Consider the following 17,916-nt stretch of genomic DNA (forward strand, 5'->3'; position numbering starts at 1 on the left):
AAGTTCCCATGAGACAAGCAAGGTCCCTTGAGAAAGGGCAAGCACAGTGCCATTCGTCAAGAACCTAAGAATTATGGCAATATTACAGGCCAGTCACTTAACACCCACTTTTAGAGAACTCCTGGAACAAATCAATCCCCACCAGGAAAGAAGACAACAATTCCTTGACTGGAAACCGAGCCCTCTGCCAGGGACCTCCACACCCTTCCCAGAACCATCCAGTGAGCTCACAGGATGGCTGGTGCCCCACCGGCTGTGGACAATGGGGAGGCCGAGGACCCATGGCAAGGCCTTGCAGATGTGCAGCAGTAAGGTGGGCCCTATGACTCTGGGGCCCCAGGCATCACTGTCTGCCTCAGGGAGCAGAGGCTCTCCACCCTGGGCTTCTCCGAAAAGGTGGAAGAGGGCAAGGCCCAGGCTGGGTCTCCTAAGCACGGCCCCTAGAGATGGTACAGCTTCCCCATCCCAAAGCTGCAGCCACTCCACGCAGCCAGCCCTCACTGCCCTCTCCTCTGTACAGGTGAGATCTGGGGGAGAGAAACTGACCAAGTCCCTGACCGCGGGGGGCTCGCATTTGGTGAGGAGAGCGTGACCACAAATAAGTAAGCAATAATCAAATTACGGCTTCAGGCAGTGAAAAATAAAGCAGGGCAGGAACCAGAGTGTGGCTGAGGGTGGTGGTGGCCATTTCGGATGGAGCGGGGCGGGGGGGGGCCTCTATGAGAGGTGACAGCTGGGCAGAAAACAATGGAAGTTGGCAATAGCTTCAAGGGGGTTGGCTAGGCGAGCACGGCTGGCAGAGGGAGCTGCTAGCGTAAGGCACACAGAGGAAGGGCACCTTCCCTCCTCTCAGGGGCCAGCTGCCACTGCCCCCAAATACCTGCCCTGTACTGCCTTCTCCCCCAGCAGCCCACCACCACAACTGCCGACAAGCTTTCTCCAGGGAAGAGAGAAACATCTGTTCCTCCCTGCCCCAAAGTCCGGGGGCCACTTGCTACATTTCCAGGGCAGTCGCTGTGAGGCAGGTAACACAATGAGATGAAATGAGCATGACCCTTGACATCAAACAGACCATGGTCTGAGCGTCTGCTTTGCTTCTCACCTCACCGTGTTACTTTAGACAAGCCACTCAGCCTCTCTGAGCCTCAATTTCCTCACCTGGAATGCAAGGGAATGAACCCTACATCGGGGGTATGAGGAGTATGTAAGGGCAGCACCTGGTAGGCGCCTGGCAAACACTGCTGCCCTGCCCTATTCTGCCCCCTGGAAGATTTTTTTTTAAATTGTTTTGTTCAACCAGTTGTGTAACTCACATCCTACTGCAGCGTGCCACTGGCAAGGCCCTGGGCCTGGGCATCTGTTGGGTATGGGGGCTGTGAGCTTCCATCACGGCACAGCCTGACAGGAGGGCCCTGGCCCGGAGGAGAACTGAGCAGATGGAAGGGACACTGCCCTGCTGCAGGGGGAGGGAGGAAGGCATTAGCACCAGACGCTCCAAGAAACCAGGATCAAGGCAGTCAACTGCTGTCCCCTTCCCTGCCCGCCTCCGGCTCACTGGCCCAGGGCCCAGGCCCTTGTCTCCCCGCTCTCCTGTGGGGCAGCCAGCTGGAGGCCAGGCTGATGGCGGTTCCTCACACAACCAAGGAGATCCTCAGGTACTAACTCACGGTGAGACCTTAGGTAGCCCTCTCCCTCTCTGGGCCTGAGTTCTCCCATCCATAAAAAGAGGGGGAGGGCCCGCGTGACCTCAGGGGGGTCCTTTCAGCTCTGACCATGCTAATTCTGACTGGACGTTGGCCCTACTGGCCTCAACCCCAAAGCCCTCTGTGTGCCCACTGCTGCCATCTGGTGGCCCTCCAGACCAGCAGCACTTGGCTCTGGCCAGGCCCCCTGCAAGTCCCTTATCCAAATGAACCTACTTCAAAGGGTGAACCTTGCTTCTGCTTCGGTGGGACACACACTGCATTTCGCGGGACCACAGATCAACGGGTCTCCATCGCCAAACACAGAAACCAAAAATAAACCAGAACTTCATCTCTCTGGCAGAGATGACCACCTGCAGCTGAGAGCCTGATCTCCCTGCCCAGAGATGAAGTAACTGGCCCAAGGTCGCACAGCTGCCTGGCTCCCAGAACAACGCACAGTTCCACTTTACCATAGTGCTCAGGGCTGCTGAGTACCCTGGAAACCAAAAATAAAGTCAGCCCAGGGCCGAGGAAACAAAGCCTTTGGCAGGTGGGAAACGAAATGTCAGGATTCCTGGCGAACCTCAAGAAAAGATAGGACACGTGAACATGTGAGCCCTGCCTGCAGAAATTCACTGGAAATAACAACCTGAGGGTGCCGGGCATACCTCCTAACCTAGGGGGCGTCGTGAGGACCCCTACAGGTCTTCCACAAACCGCCTCCAAGCCACCACCACAGCCTGATCCCAGGTGCGGCAGACCCAGATGATGAGGCAGACACTGGGGAGCACCACGTGCTGGCGGGTGCCTTCCCCACCAGACATGAGCTCTCAGGGTAGAGTCAGAGCTTTGATTCTCCAGCTGCAGGCCCTTAGCACTTGGCCAAAGGAGCTCCGTAAAGGTATATGCAAGCAGACCCCTTAGACTCCTGCACAATCATGGGAATTGTCCACCCTTTGTGGACATGACTCTTGGCTTTGTCTGCAGCCTTCTTCTAAACTGTAAAGGGCAGACCCCAATAAAACATACTGTGCAACTCTAAGTAGGTCACTTGCCTTTTCTGGCCTCTATTATCTCACATCTGCAGCATAATAGGGTTCTCCTAGATGATCTTCAAAGCCCTTCTAATTGTAAAATTCTAGAATTTGAAACCAAATCAAGGCAAATCAAGGCTCCTCTTCACCTGCAGAGCAGCTATGACAGTGGGAGAGGGGGAAACAATTACCATGCTTCCCTCTAGCGGTGGAATGCTGTCATTGCCTCCTCTCAGCCCAGCCCCATCGCTGAACTCCATCCAATCCCACCCTGAACTCTGAACAGGAGGAATGGCTTGCAGCCGGGCAGACCAGCCCAGGTGCAGGGAGCAGGTAAGAAAGCAGGGACGTGGACTCAAGGAACCCACGAGGACTCGGGGCCAGCTCCACGACAGCAGAGAAATTCTCCATCTTCAGGAACAAGTACATCTTGGAGCTCAAAGGATCTTTTGTGACCTCCAACTCCCGTCTTCAGATGAGGAAACCAAGGCTCAGGGATGTTGGGAAGGGACCTGACTCAGGTCACAAAGCTGACTCACCACTGAGCCAAAAATAGATCCCCACTTTCCTGCCTCCTTCTACAGTCTCTTGCCTCTTTTCCATGCGACCTCCCAACTGAGGCCCGTGGAAGTGATTTGTCAAGGACATACACACAGGAATGGGTGGCGAAGGGGCCAGTTCCCTGCACTAAGGGGCAAGAAAGTTTCTTCCTTAATTTTAACATTTCGGGGGATATAATTAGACTGCAAATTATAAATTCAGCATAAAAAATATAAAAGAAAATAAAATTCACTCATAATCCCACCAGTCAGAGATAATATTCTGGCATATTTCCTTCCAGTCTTTTCTATGCAAACATCCTTCATTTAAAAAAAACAAATTAGAAGTTATAGTGTAGTAACTTATTGTAATCTACTCTTTTCACTTACTATATGAGCATATTCCTCTGTCATTAAATATCCTTCTAAAACATTCTATTTAACAGCCAGATATCCCAACATATGGTTGTACATAATTTATTTAACCAGTCCCCCTACAATTTCATTTGTTTCCATGCATTGGTTTTTGTCATTATAAATGAGGATGCAATGAATGACCTTATACTCAATCTTCCAATACATCCATAATTATTTCCTTAGGCCAGTTTTATTCTTTACAGGATAGAATTTCAGAGTCAGAATGGCCCTTAGAGATCATTATGTCCACAACCTCCAACTGTCCAGATGAAAGAATGGGACCAGAGAGCTTTGGGTTTGGGTTGGGTTTTGTTTTTGTTTTTGGTAAGGAAGATTGGCCCTGAGCTAACATCTGTTGCCAACCTTCCTCTTTTTGTTTGAGGAAGATTGTCACTGAGCTGACATCCATGCCAATCTTCCTCTGTTTTGTATGTGAGTCACAGCATGGCTTGATGAGCAGTGTGTAGGTCTGCGTCCAGGATCCAAACCTGCAAACCCCAGGCCGCTGAAGCAGAGTGCTCAAACTTAACAACTACGCCACAAGGCTAGCCCCAGACCAGAGAGTTTTGTGCTTGGCAGAGGACACAGAGAAAGCAACAGAACCAAGTCCAAAACTCTCCACCCATTAAAATGAGACCTTCCCAAAGGATTTCACACCCTTCCCTGCCCACCCAGCCCACACTGACCTCTCCTTCCCCTGATACCCTACGGTGTTTGGGCCACTCCTCTGGCTCTTTGACACATTCTTTTTTATTCTTCTACTAAATACTTCATTTGTTCACCCAACTACAAGCTTCCTGAAGGTAGTTCTGGAGTTTATATACCCTATGTTCTGTAGCACAGTGCTACACACATCTAGATAAGCATTCCACAAACACCTGCTGAAGGACCAAAGATAACAGGAATCTCCTTCCTTATTGCTTGGGAGAAGCACTGGCAAAGCTGGAGAAAGATGCTTCTTTGAAGAGTGAAAGCAGTTCAGTTAATGAGTTAGAGCATCATGAGATACACACTACTGGAAATTAAGAGGAACAGGCCTGGGGACAGAAGACTAGGTTCAAGCTTTAGCGCTGCCCATCTGTGAGCCGGGATGACGCAGCGAACCGATTAGGGACTCGTCTGTGAAACAAGGATAACACCACCCACCTTGCCAACTTCATAGGAGAAAATGGATGTGAAGGCACTTTGTGGTGACAGAAGTGGTCCATGAGAGCTGTGACTGCTGTTGTTTTATCATAAATGGAAATTCGGCAACTTCTATGAATCCTGGAATGGCCTCCTGACCCTTGCTCCTGGGGTGCCATCCCCTAGTTTCCACTGAATGCACAAATACAATAAGGGGATCTATGGCTACACATTTCAGGTAAGGATCGGTGTTTTCTGGAAGCAGAACTTCATGTACAGAAGAAATACTATTCCCAGTTCAGGTCCCTGGGGCTGGTTAAGTCATCTACACTTCCTCACCATCTCTGGAGAGAATGTGACAAGGTGGAAAGAGCACTGGACCGAGAGCCATGAGACCTGAGTTCTGTCCCAGCTCCTTCACTCCTTGTGCTTCCCCCTCTTTAGTCCTCAGTTTCCCCATCTCTAAACTGAGAGAGCCAGGCCAGGTGAGCTCTAAGTTCTCATCCATTTCTGACATTCCAAGGATTTTAGGATAAAAACTCATGACTTTAATAATAGGCAAAAACTATCCCTTTCAAAATAGTCCTTTCGGGGGCCAGCCCCACGGCCAAGTGGTTAAAGTTCCACACCCTCTGTTTCAGTGGCCTGGGTTTGCAAGTTCGGATCCTGGGCGTGGACCTACTCTACTCATCAGCCATGCTGCGGAGGCGTCCCACATACTAAGTAGACTAGTATTGGCACAGATGTTAGCTCAGGGCAAATAGTCCTCACCCAAAAAAAAAAGTTCTTTGGGCTCAGTTTGACTTTCAACCACTAGGTTTTCAAAGTTCTAAAGCACCAACATCATGAATTCCAAAGCACCGGCTTTAAATAGAGCCCATGAGGTCAGAAGCTCCCTGAGCTGGGTTGAGGTTTCATGATATATGGTCCCAAAGATGGAGTAATATACACTGTCACCTTATTCTGGAAAGGATCTTTGCCCCAAAACAGAAAAATCAGCATTAGGTATATTTATAAACTCAGTTTATGTGAATCAATGGCTAGGCTTGGATTTCACTAATGCTTAGACATCACATGCAACAAAATAGCTCTTGGTCTGTGACACTTGAAGAAAAGAGAGTAGCTAACAGCTGGTCCCCTCCACATGTGCCATGTAATTCCCCACTTTAGAGAAACTAAAGAATAAAAAAACATCTCAACTAAAAGGATAGATCCAAGAACCAGGAGGGCAGTGATGGGAGGGGAAAAATCACAGAAAAGCAGAACTGGATCTCTAGCTTAAATGCGGCCATAAAGCCACCCTCTCTCCTCTTTGTTTCAGTTTGCCCATTTGTAAAGTGAGGAAGTTTCTTCTTCCATCTCTAATTCTCTCAAACTTCTAAGACTCCAGAACTTTCTTAGGTGACACTGAAGAAAGTGAAGAATGTAGAGAACTCTGTATTTAGGCCCATTTTTTCAATCCATAGCTTCTGTAAGACCACAAAGCTACTTTGGGACACTGCATGGCTCAGGGAGAGCTTCCAGCATCCTAAAACCAACAGATTCTAGACATTCTGACCACCCTCACATTAAGCCTTGGATCTTATGTAAATCCTTCCCCTTGAAATTCTAATAAATCACCAGCAACCAGCACTTAGCATCTGTAAGCAATGATCTTTCTGCACTCTCCAGGAGTCCTGAATCAACTGTTACCTATCCAGAGACACGCAGAGACCTCACCAGAAAGAGAAGATATGGGGCATCTGAGCTCCGGAGAGCTCCCAAGTTTCCAAGGGCAGAGGAACTAGTGTGGACTGAGCAAACACCTGAGCCCAGTCCTGCGCTGATGCTGGAAGCTTTAATTCATCATCTCATTTAACCCTCATACCAGGTCGGCAACATTTCCTCATTTTCCTAATGAGGAACTAAGCTCAGAGAAGTCAGGTTTATTCACTTGTTCAACATGAACTAAGTACCTACCTCATATATGCCAAGTACTCTGCTAAGCACTGAGGGTACAATGCTGAGCAAACCAACGTGGCTCCTGCCCTCACAGAGCTTATAGTCTAGTAGGAGGGAGAATTTATCAAAGAATCCTACAAAAAACAGCACAGAGGAGAGGTTGTAGTGCTGCAAGAACAGATAGAAGGGAAAAGGCACTAGTCAGGGATGTCAAGGGAAGGCCTCCCAAGGAGGTGATGACTAAGTTGAGGTATGAAAAAAAAAAAAAAAGATGTAGCTAAGTCAAAATAAGGAAGGAGCGCAGGGATAAGTGAGCCAAATAGAAGGAACGACAGATGCAAAGGCCCTACGGTGGGAAATACATGCTGCATTGCAGGTACCAAGAAGTGGCCAGAGGGGAGATCAGCTAGAGCCCCAGAGCTAGCACAGGAAGAAATGGGGCTGGAAAGGCAGCAGAGAGCAGAGCACACAGGGCCTCTCAGGCCACGAAGGGTTATATTTGTATCCTAAGAGCAATGGGACGCCTCTGGAATGTGACACAATGGTTTGAAAAGATGTTCCAACTGAGATATGGAGAACAGATTGGATGGGAGAGGAAGTGGATGTGAGAAAAGGAGGACACCAATCAGAGGCCCCTGCAGGATCCAGGAAAGAGGGGACAGTAGCCTGAACTACAGTGGTGGCAATGGAGCTGGAGAGAAGTAGAGCTGGCCACAACCACACAATCAGGAAGCTGACAGAGCTGAGATACAAACCCAGGCCTGTGTGACTTCAAAGCCCATGTTTCTCTTTACCTTGTCATTTATTCACTCATTCAGCAATTAGTGACTAATCACCTACTGTGTGCCAGGGCTGTGCCAGGTGCTAGGGATACAGCCAGGAACAAAACAGACACTGCTCTCAGGGAATCTACAGTCTAGTCATTAAACAAACAAGAATACAAAGAGATGCATACAATTACAAATTGGGACGAACACCACGGAGGAACAACAGAGAATTTAACAAGGAAGGTGACCTATAAGGCCACGAAGATCTTCCAAATTTTTGATAATATAAAAGAACCACTTGCTGGCTGCATGTAAGTGAAAGACTTTAGGAAACTGCCTGTCAGAGCTGGATATTGAGCATCGCATCCCTGGCCAGCTCAAGCCCTCAGGGGAGAAGCTGGTATGTCTCAAGCTCTGCGCAGGCCTCGTTGAAATAGAAGTCTTTCTAAAAGCAACAGCTAACGCCTTAACATACTAACATACCCCAACCTCAGGCACCCCTCACGTATGTATGGACAGCATTTTACAATTCGCCGGGATCTCTCTCCCAGATTTATTCATTTGAAGTTCACAAGCAGTCCTATGTAGAATGCAGGTAGGTTTTAATATCCTCCTTGAGAGACAGGGAAATTGAGGCCTGGACAGGCGAAGTGATTTAAGTGACCAAGGTCATGAAACTAGGAAGGCTCCCAGGTCTGCCATACAACTCTCACTAGAAGCACCTCAGGCCAGGAAATCATGAAGCTCAGATGAGACAGCTGCAGGTCACTGAGCCTGGATAAAGTCACCCAGGAGTCCCATGAAGTTCCTGAGAACAGTGGTCAGGGACATTAAGCAGCTTGGGAAAGGTTTCTAGAATGCAGCTCCATCAGCCTGAGACACAGGTACCCTTGCCAACTTTCCCAGATTAGAACAGGTTCTCTTGGACTTTTTCCAAGTGCCTCTGACTAACAGAGAAAAGTATTTTTCCACTGCAAACACTGCAGGCAGGCACCAGACTCCTGAAGAGGGAGAGCAGACTGCATCCCAGATTCCCATACAGAAAAACTGTAAAGTTATTCTGATACCTTGTGAACTGTCCTAGCTAAGCAGCTACCACGGGGGATGTCAGTCTCGGGCAGCTGTTCTCAATCTTGGCACAACTAACACTTGGGGCTGGGTATTTCTTTGTTGTGGGGGCTGCCCTTGCACTGTAGAATGTTTAGCAGCACCCCTGGCCTCTACCAACTAGATGCCAGTAGCACACCCCAGTTATGACAACCAAATACGTCCCCAGACATTGAAAATGTCCCCTGGGGGACAAAATCACCTGTGGTTGAAAATCACTGGTTTAGGGACTAACCCATCCCATCCCATCCCATCTTACTGGACAGATATATGGTCACTGTGCATAAACTCTTAATCAATTTTAATCAATATCACACAACTAATGCCTTCCAGAATGAGACAGAGCAGCCTCCGTGCTGATGTGGCCTATAGGTAGGTCCCAGGAACAATCCACCACCAGAGCTTGTGAAAACAACTAGAGTCAACTAACTCCTTGTTCCACTAATGAGCTGCTTCTGACCCTGTAAGCAAATCTTGTTCCAATTAATATGAGCAGCTGCGTCTGATTAAACTAGAAGACCTGGGTGTTTCTTCTCAATGATACTGGGCTAGGGCAAAGGCTTCCACGGCTGCTAGAGGGAGCACAAAATTGGTGAATTAAGCAGCAAGACACGCTCATTTACCCAAAATTCAGTACAATAACCAGGACACTCAAACATCCCAGCTTTGAACAATTCTGGACTTAGGAGAAGGGGGAAAGTGAAAAAGTACATAAACAAGTGATCTGAATTAACAAGTTAATTAAATAGCTGAAACATTACCAAAAAATCACTCTCAAGTGGAGGTGGAGACCTGAAGCTGAGCTCAGAGCAGCTGGAGTGACTCACACAGTATCAGGGACGTGGGTTCCAACCTCCCGCCCCAAGGGCTGGGCCATTGCCCCAGACGTGGAAATCAGCGTCGGTTACAATGCTTCAAAGCTAGAATCAAAGGAGCAGCATCTTTATGTCTTTCATTAGTCAGCTACCTAACTAGGCAAAGGGTTTACTGACAGACTCAACCATACTCACTATGACTTGGTAGTAAGTGCATTTTACTGCACTGCAATTCTTTGAAGACTGACTAACCATGAAACGCCTACCTGTTAACACCCAATTACTCACACTACTGCTAGTTTCTATGCTACTTCTGCATGCTGCACTTACCTCTGTTCTTGCACATCTCAGACTGCAATGTACTGAAACTTGATCACAGGTCTGTCTCCACTAGTGGACAGTGGGCTCCTGGAGGGCAGGATTTGTATCTAGTACGAGGCATGGTACATAAACAGATCCTCATCATTTGTATGATGGGTGGATGGATGGTAAAGTCTTTCATCTCTATATTCTTAGACTTAAGCCTGTCTGCACATTCTAGTGGAAGGACACGGCCCATGTCTTTCCTCCTCTGTTTCTCCAAGGTTTAGCACATCGTTCAATAGGTTCCCTATAAACAGTAACTGATTTGGTTGGACTCTTGAATCCAAACTGACAAACTGAAGTCTTCTGTTCATGAACCAGTGAGGCCAAGGAAAGAGGTCAGAAGTCCTAGCTGTCTACACTGACTCAAATGCATCTGAGTACGTTTAGTCTCTTTTTAACCAGAAACAGTTTAATGCAGGAAACGAATATATTCTCCGCTAGGCAGTGGAGACACAGAAGTGAACAAGACTAATATGGTGCCTTCCCTCACAGAGCTCACTCTCTGCAGGAAAAGAGAGATTAACAATTATACAGCACACATGTGTGGTGATGGATTATAATTATAATTTGGGTGATGAACATGATGTAATCTACAGAGAATTCGAAATATATTACAATGTACACCTGAAAGTTATATAATGTTATAAACCAACGTTACAGCAATAAAAAAAACCAATTATACAAATAAGCAGCTACTATGCTCAGTGAGTCTCTTTAAGAAAAATTTCTGTGGATAGTCCCAATATTCAAACAGTCTGAACCTCTTTGAGGAAAGTCATGATTTTCCTCCAAACGAATGACACTTTCCTTAAAGCATCCTCTGAAGTGGTAAACATGGAAAGTTTACTATACACCTTTGTTATACAGGCCTCTGTCCCAAAATGATCGTAAAATTTCTTTTACAGACCAATTAAAAGCATCATAGATATGAATACTCGTAAGTCTATGTCTGTGTGTTCACATGTGTGGTATGTGTGACTTACCAAAGATAACTGAAGCTGACCTGAAAACCCACAAAAGCCAGAAAGTACTGGAATAACAGTCACCAGGTATGTGGGAGTCCAGAGGTCTGGGTATAGCTAACAAGCAGGCCAAGAGCAGTCCAGGGGACTCCCGAGAACCCCTGAAGTTCAGACGGCCTTGACACTATAATAGATCTTAAGATTTACAGACTGCCTGTCTGGGAAAGGCTGCGGAAGTCAGCAGGAGCTCTAGGAAGGCAGGGAACAAGAGAGGCCGCAAGGAACAACCCCCAGAACAAAGTCAGGAATACGAAGACCAGGAAAGGAGAACTGCGCTCAGAAAAGACAAGAACTACATGAAGTCTTAAGAAAAGATAAAGATGCCAGAATCTGCATGGCATGGCACAGTAAGGTAACATGTGAGGGAACCTCTGGATGTCTGAATCAATGTACAGAGTTTGTTAATAAAGATCTCAATCAAAATATGCCAGTTACGATTCAAAGCAATGCTCCTGCCTCACTCTTGAAATATTTATCTTTAACTTCACAGTTTCTGACGCCTTTAACTTAGACTCAGGCAGAAATGCAAACAGAGTCATCCCTTCAGCTCTGACACAGCAAAGACGCCTCAACACCCTGGAGAATTTCCGGATGATGCTTGCTGCCATGGGTTCCTTCTCAAAGCCTCCTGGCTCTGAGGCCCGAAGGAGTTAACCTAACCCACACAACAATTGCAGAACTAGGTCCCAGGTCCTCCCTTCCCAGCCCTTCAAGCTTTTCATCAGTAAAAACCAACCTACTTGATCCCGAGCACCCAGGGCTATTGAGACAGCTGTCCCCCAGCTGCTCTTGCCAACCACAAGTTCTCTGCTCTCTCACCTGTCTGAGCAACTAGGTGTGTCCACCCACTCCAGACGGCAGTGACCTTTTCATGCTGAAAACAATGTGCTTCTATTTTCTGGGGCACAGGAAGGAAAGCAGCCTGGGAAGCCAGCTGCCCGTGTTTGTTGCTTCCCCAAACATACAGCTCTCCTGCATCTTCAACAGAGGGGAACAAGAGAGGTGAAGGAACATTAGTCCAAAATGATGGAAGATAATACAAGTCAGAACAAAAAGGGGTTAAAAGAGGTTGTATTACTCATATGCTACAATGTTGAGTCGAGCAAAGCAAGATACAAAACTCACGTATAGCATAACATACACGATTTTTTTTAAATTCTGTAAATAGGAAACAAGGCCAAATGTTCTTAGTAGTTTGTCAAGGAATAGGAATGTGGGAGTTTATTTCTTCATTAATCCATTCAACAAATATTTATTTAACATCTACCATTTGCAAGACATATGTTTCACTATTTTCTACATTTTTAAAATACATGTTTGCATTACCTTTTGTTAGGAAAAAATATATTAACTTTTAAAAATAACAGGTTAAAAGACACATTATTTAAACAAACTTTTCAAGCATAAGCTTACTTTACTACATGCCCTGTTCAGCAGAAAGCACAACACTGCCACAGCCCATCCGTGTGGCGCTTTGGCTCATCTGACCCTCACAATAATTCTGTGATATAAGCAGGAATGTGACTGACTGACATTGCGGTTTAATAGGAAGAGAGAGAGCAAATTCAGAGTCAAGTGACTCTGGCTCTATTCCTGGATCTGCTAACTAGCTACTGACCTTGGGCAAATCATTTCCTCTCCATGCCTTAGTTTCACCAGCTGGAAACTGCAGGAGAGGGTGGTTGATCTAGAAGGGCAGACGATCTGATGACAGTGGTAACAAGACAGACAGGTGAGCGACTCTGGCAAACCAGAGGCACACACACTTGTCTCCAGGAATTTACATCCAAAAATTTTTTAACTGGAAGTCAAACAAAATGGGGCCAAGGGCTACAATTTGGCCGATGAACCTACAGTTTGTGACTCCTTGGATGGCCTCTAAGCGCTTTTCCAACCCTAACATTTAAGATTCTACACTGTCCTGTGCAGCACACGGCATACACAGTGGCTACTGAACACTTGAAATGTGGCTAGTCCCAACTGAGATGTGTTGTAAGACCAAAAAAGGCAAAACAGATTGCAAAGACAATGCAAAAAAAACCCAAAAAGAGTGTAGCTCATTAATAATTTTCATATTGATTACATATTGAAATAATATTTTGGATATACTGGATTAAGTAAAATATTAAAATGAATTCACCACTTCTTTTTACTTTTTGAAATGTGGCTCACATTACATTTGTACTAGACAGCACTCCTCTGAAGATAAATTAATCAAGGCTCAGAGAAGTCAAATGCCTTTAAAGATCACATGGCCAATAAGGAGTCAAGCAGAACTAGAAGCCAGGGCTTCACTTCCCTGCATTGTGTGACCTCCCAATAAAGCTTCACAGTATTCCTTGCCCTAGGGCAGTCTGGTATATTCTCAAAAACTTATCAAAAGTCAAACAGTATCTAAGGACATTAGGCCAGGATTCAGGGTTCAAGTTCTACATCTGCTGCTCAACCACTCTTTGACATTGGGCACATCCCTTCACATTCTGGGCCTCTGTCTCATCAAGTCTAAAATGAGGGAGCGTAAATCAGTAGAGCCTTTTTGTCACCCAGGTGACCTTGCAGCGCTGACATTCTGCAGTTCTATGAAGTGAATTTAGTGTATTTCATGCCCAGAGAGAGGGCAATCTCCCTGGACTTCACCAGGGTATGCAAAGTATGAGGACCCCTTACAGGAGAGCAGAGGAGCCCCTCACCAAAGTCTCAACCCATGAAATGGACTGGTTAGCTTACCAAGATGCCACTGACGATGAGCCTGTGTCTGCAATGAGCCTTCATTTATCTTAGTAAGTCTAAACCACCTTTTCGCAAAGACAAACTGTCTTCCACATGCGGATCATTACGCTGTTGCATCAGCAGGCAAAATTAAATTCTGCGGCAATGCCAAATAGTTACATAATCTACAACTCCAGAGGAAAGGTCTAAAGGGCACTGAACAAAATTCACTGTGTAGCAGCTTGAACTTGACCAGGAAAGAGGGATATTAATCTTGACAATTTTTAAGCCACTTTCAAAACACCAAAAATCAAGTCACTTTGTGAATATACTAAAAATCACTAAATTGTACACTTTAAAAGGGTGAATTTTATATATAAATTACATCTCAATAAAACAAAAATTCAACATCTATGTTTTAAAAACACCATAATAGAAGTGCTCCACATATGAATAAATAACTTTACTGATTACAAGATTTTCGAAGAGACTGACGTTAGCTAGGAATTAGAGAGTCTCTAGGTTTACGTATGCAGCCATTTCAAATTAATTAGAACAGCATAGAAACATCTTAGTCTGCCCTTACTCTCAGAAAAGAATGCCTTGCCCAACCCTCACTGACTGTGGGGCATGAACACGTCACTTCTCGCCCTGGGGCCTCCAGTCCTTCCTCTAAAAGGAGAGATGGGACCAGTGGAGTCCCTTATAGCTGGCATTCATTTCAGTTCAACCCTTTTCACATATATATAAATCTACTTCATATGAAACATAGGCTAAAAGTAGGTATTTCTTTTGTTCTTTGGTTGTTTTAAATTCATTAAATAAATTATCTATAGCTCAGAATTTGTAAACTATTTAAATTCTCACATTATGGCTCTCATACTCCAGAGACAATGCAGCTTCTGAGTTGGGCTGCACGGCAAATTTGATGTTGAGGAATGCAGGCCATCACTAATTTACATATATTATGTACACACCTTAATACCAGCCACATAAAACACTGAAAACACTAAGGATGAAAGTCATTTCCCTTTGCTTAAAAAATGTAAACCATTCAACTCCGTGTGAGAGGTCTTAGCAAAACAAATCTCTCAGAGCCACTGTCTCCTGTCCACCAGCAGGGGTCAGGGCAAGCTAGGCCTTGGAAGACAGAACCTTCACTTTCAAGAAAATGCTGCATTGTCACTAGAAAGTTTATACTGCATCGGCTGGGTGTGCCAAACGTATGGATGGATGCACAGCCAAAAAGATAGAGGGTGAGAAAGAAAAACAGACGGAATAGAGATAAACAAGAGAAATATAGAAAAATATAAAACAGATTAGAGAAATATAAACAAAACTAGATTTAGAGAGATAGATACACAGACTAGAATGAAAGATATAAGGATGAAAGATAAATAAAAATAGAGATATACAGTTAAGTAAATAAAATAGAGTAGATAAATACAAAGAGAGCAAACAGAGAGATAAATGGATCAGAAGGATACAGGTGGATAAAATAGGTTAGTTTGAGATTAAACAGCTAGAGAGAATAGATAGACAGAGAGCTTAGAGAGTTATATTAGACACTGAAACGCATTTAATGGATAAGATCACAATACATTAGATATAGATCTACTGTTGGTTATATGATTTGACAGTCACAATTACTCTGAGAGGAAGATACGCTCATCCCTATGGTAGTTGAGAAAACAAACTCAGGGGAAGGACGTGAGCCTATGTTTCATGTGAGTGCTTTACATGTATTTGCATATTTAATTCTCAAAACTACCCACAAGGTATTTTATACACAAGGAAACAGTCTCAGGAAGGTAAAGTGACTTGCCTAAGATCACACCAATGGTGGCATCAGAATTCTGACTCCAAAGTCTATGCTCTTCTCTCTGTGTCCTGATAGCACCACTTGAGGCAGAAACCTACAGAATTCTGGATGGCACGTTAACCTGAAAGAGCTGGTACCCACCTGTCAATGAAGCTGAGTGATCTGAGCCAGCAACAACACATGTCGCCTTAGAATCCTCTAGGCCTACAAAAAAATTAATTTCTTTTGAAATTACATTTATAACAGAACAAACTAGGCAGAGAAGGAACTCAAGAAACACCACCAGGGCTTGGGGAGAAACTCAGCCAGTACAGAAAGGTCTGAGTCAGCGGCATTGGCCAAGAAGATAGGTGGCATGGTAGAGAGACTGGTTACGTACCAGGGGGTTGAACAAAAAAGTAAATGTACTGAGGATAAAGGAGGCAAATTTCTCACTATCAGAGAGGAGAGGAAAGGTCCAGACACAGAAAGGTGGAAGGCTGGACTTGACCATGCAATGTTGGATTTTAACTGGAGAAATCAGTGTAAACTCATGGTTTCTAGTAGAGATCGATAAATAGATATAGGTTATATATAGATATAAATATGTGTCTGTACATGTATATTTCCTAGCTCTGTCCATTGAGTGGCCTAGAAGTAACGACATCTCATACATTCAGCCATCACAGGCAGGCACTGAAACACAAACCCAGGCCTTCTAACAACACACCGCAGAACTAGAATTTGAACTGGCCTTCCATCTCCAAACCCAGCACTTTTCCTCCCTTAGTTACCTGCCTTCACTGACGAAGTATAATCTGATCGACTCTGCTAGAAGTTGTGGTCACCTGGTCTAGCATCTGAAGAAATAGTCTTACTCTGTAATTCTTCTTTCTGACACTTCTGTTTAGTTAATGAGTGTCTTAATAAAATGCCCCTCACACCTTCAAGTATCCTGTGGAAGGAGGAAGGGACAAAACAAAGGTTTCCACCACATTCACCAGAGAGGAAGCCCTGGGCCCCTGGTGGCCAAGTGAGGAAAGGACACCCAGGGTCCCAGGTCCGGAACCTACATGACAGAGTAAAGATGGGAGAAGGAAAAGTGAAAGGCTTTGAGGGCAGGAAGTTCGTGATCCATTCTAATGTCTCATCAGAAAACTCCTCCAAATCAGCCCTGAACCTAAGCTGCGCCCCAGGCAGATGCCAAATAAGTCGTTAAAATCAAACCAAATCAAAACATTTCTGATTCCTTCTAGTTACAGGTCTTGTGCTAAAACAGAAAGTAGACACAGTTCCTGCCCTTAAAAAGCTCATAATCTTTGGAGTGTGGGAAAACATATAATCAATTCATAATAACATAACACCCTGTGCTGTCCATGCACACGAAGAAAAGGCAACAGAGGCAAGAAGAGGGAAGAGTCTTTACTGAGAAAGCTGTATCTGAGCTAAGCCTTGAAAAATTATCAGGATTTCTGCAGGGGCAACAAGAATGAAGAGGCAGAGGTAACAACTTGCCCCTAGGCACAGAGAAAAATGAGAAGGGAGGATACGCCCAGGGAGCAGTGAATACCCTGGTGAGGCAGGAAAAAATATTTGGGAAGCAGGAGTTCATATTATGAATGTCTCCAGTGTCATGTGAAGTGGACTTCGGTCCAGCATCCAGCACCCTTTCTCCTCCTCTGAGTACGCCCCCAACTCAACCCATGCGCTTCAGGGCGGCTAACCTCACCCCAGCTGAAGGAGAGCCTCCAGGTCTTAAGAAAATTGGAATGATCCCGACATCCTGTGCTTCACCACACTGAGGCTTACCCCTCCCTTTTCCTTCCCCCCTTCCCACCACCCTCACAAATCCCTCCTTCGTTCTGAGCTAGAGGAGAGCAGAGGTTTCCTGTGGAGGTTCTTCCTTCAGCCAATCCTCAGTACCTGTGGTACAAAGTAAGAGTGAGAGAGGAAGACAGGGAGAAGAGGAGAGACAGAGACATGGTGCTCCATCCAGAGAGAGAAAGGCCCACAAAGAGTGTAGAGCAGAGGGAGAGAGCAGCTAAGAGACAGAGAGGGAGAGGGAGGGAGAAAGAGAGAGAGAAACTGAGTCCCAGAGTGAAACAGAGAAAAAGAGACAGCCCTATAGGCTAACTGACCCACAGACCCACAGGCAGAATACCTACTACCTACTCCTCGTGTGCCCTATGGAGAGATTTCCCTAGGGGAACACTCCCAGGCCCTCTCTCTACATTCTTGCTCACACTTGCTTTCCCCTGAGGAGAAGGAACTGCACACGTGAGACAGTCCTTCTGGGTTCTCCCTGTGAGATGTGCCTGCCTGTGGAGAGGGTGCCTCCTCATTGTCCTCAGCTGTGCAGGAAGCTTAGCAGGGCCGACTACGCAGCTGCTCCAGTGCCTGGTGGGTGAGTTCCATCCAGGAGTCAGAATTTAAAGGCTCTCTGTAGCTACACATTACTTCCAAACACCTAAGTCACGTCTTCCAACCTACCTTTTAACAGTTCTGGAGCTAGCATTCTGATCCCCACCTACTTGACTCGCATCTCTCTCTCAATGAGTTCCAAACTATGGCAGCAAAGAGGAATGCTT

General features: G+C 45.7%; 1 protein-coding gene across 44 annotated transcripts in view; it reads right to left on the reverse strand.

The window, feature by feature from the left end:
- The window catches only part of SERGEF (secretion regulating guanine nucleotide exchange factor), a 229,504-nt gene that overhangs the window by 194,464 nt on the left and 17,124 nt on the right, over positions 1–17,916 (reverse strand). For 26 of the 44 annotated variants that reach the window (XR_011541230.1, XR_011541229.1, XR_011541228.1 and 23 more), the window contains exons 7-8: positions 15,491–15,553; positions 11,638–11,796 (exon numbers count right to left, since the gene is read on the reverse strand). The exons of 6 other annotated variants lie outside the window; for them this stretch is intronic. Coding sequence is in view for 29 of the 38 variants with exons in the window: in XM_070624441.1 (XP_070480542.1) it covers positions 11,638–11,796; positions 15,491–15,553 (222 nt within the window). In the remaining 9 variants the exon portion in view is untranslated. The remainder of the gene's footprint in view (positions 1–11,637; positions 11,797–15,490; positions 15,554–17,916) is intronic. 12 more of the 44 variants (XM_070624439.1, XM_070624423.1, XM_070624410.1 and 9 more) reach the window with 3 other exon arrangements.

Source organism: Equus przewalskii, chromosome 6 (assembly GCF_037783145.1).
Source record: "Equus przewalskii isolate Varuska chromosome 6, EquPr2, whole genome shotgun sequence".
NCBI classification, from domain to species: domain Eukaryota; kingdom Metazoa; phylum Chordata; class Mammalia; order Perissodactyla; family Equidae; genus Equus; species Equus przewalskii.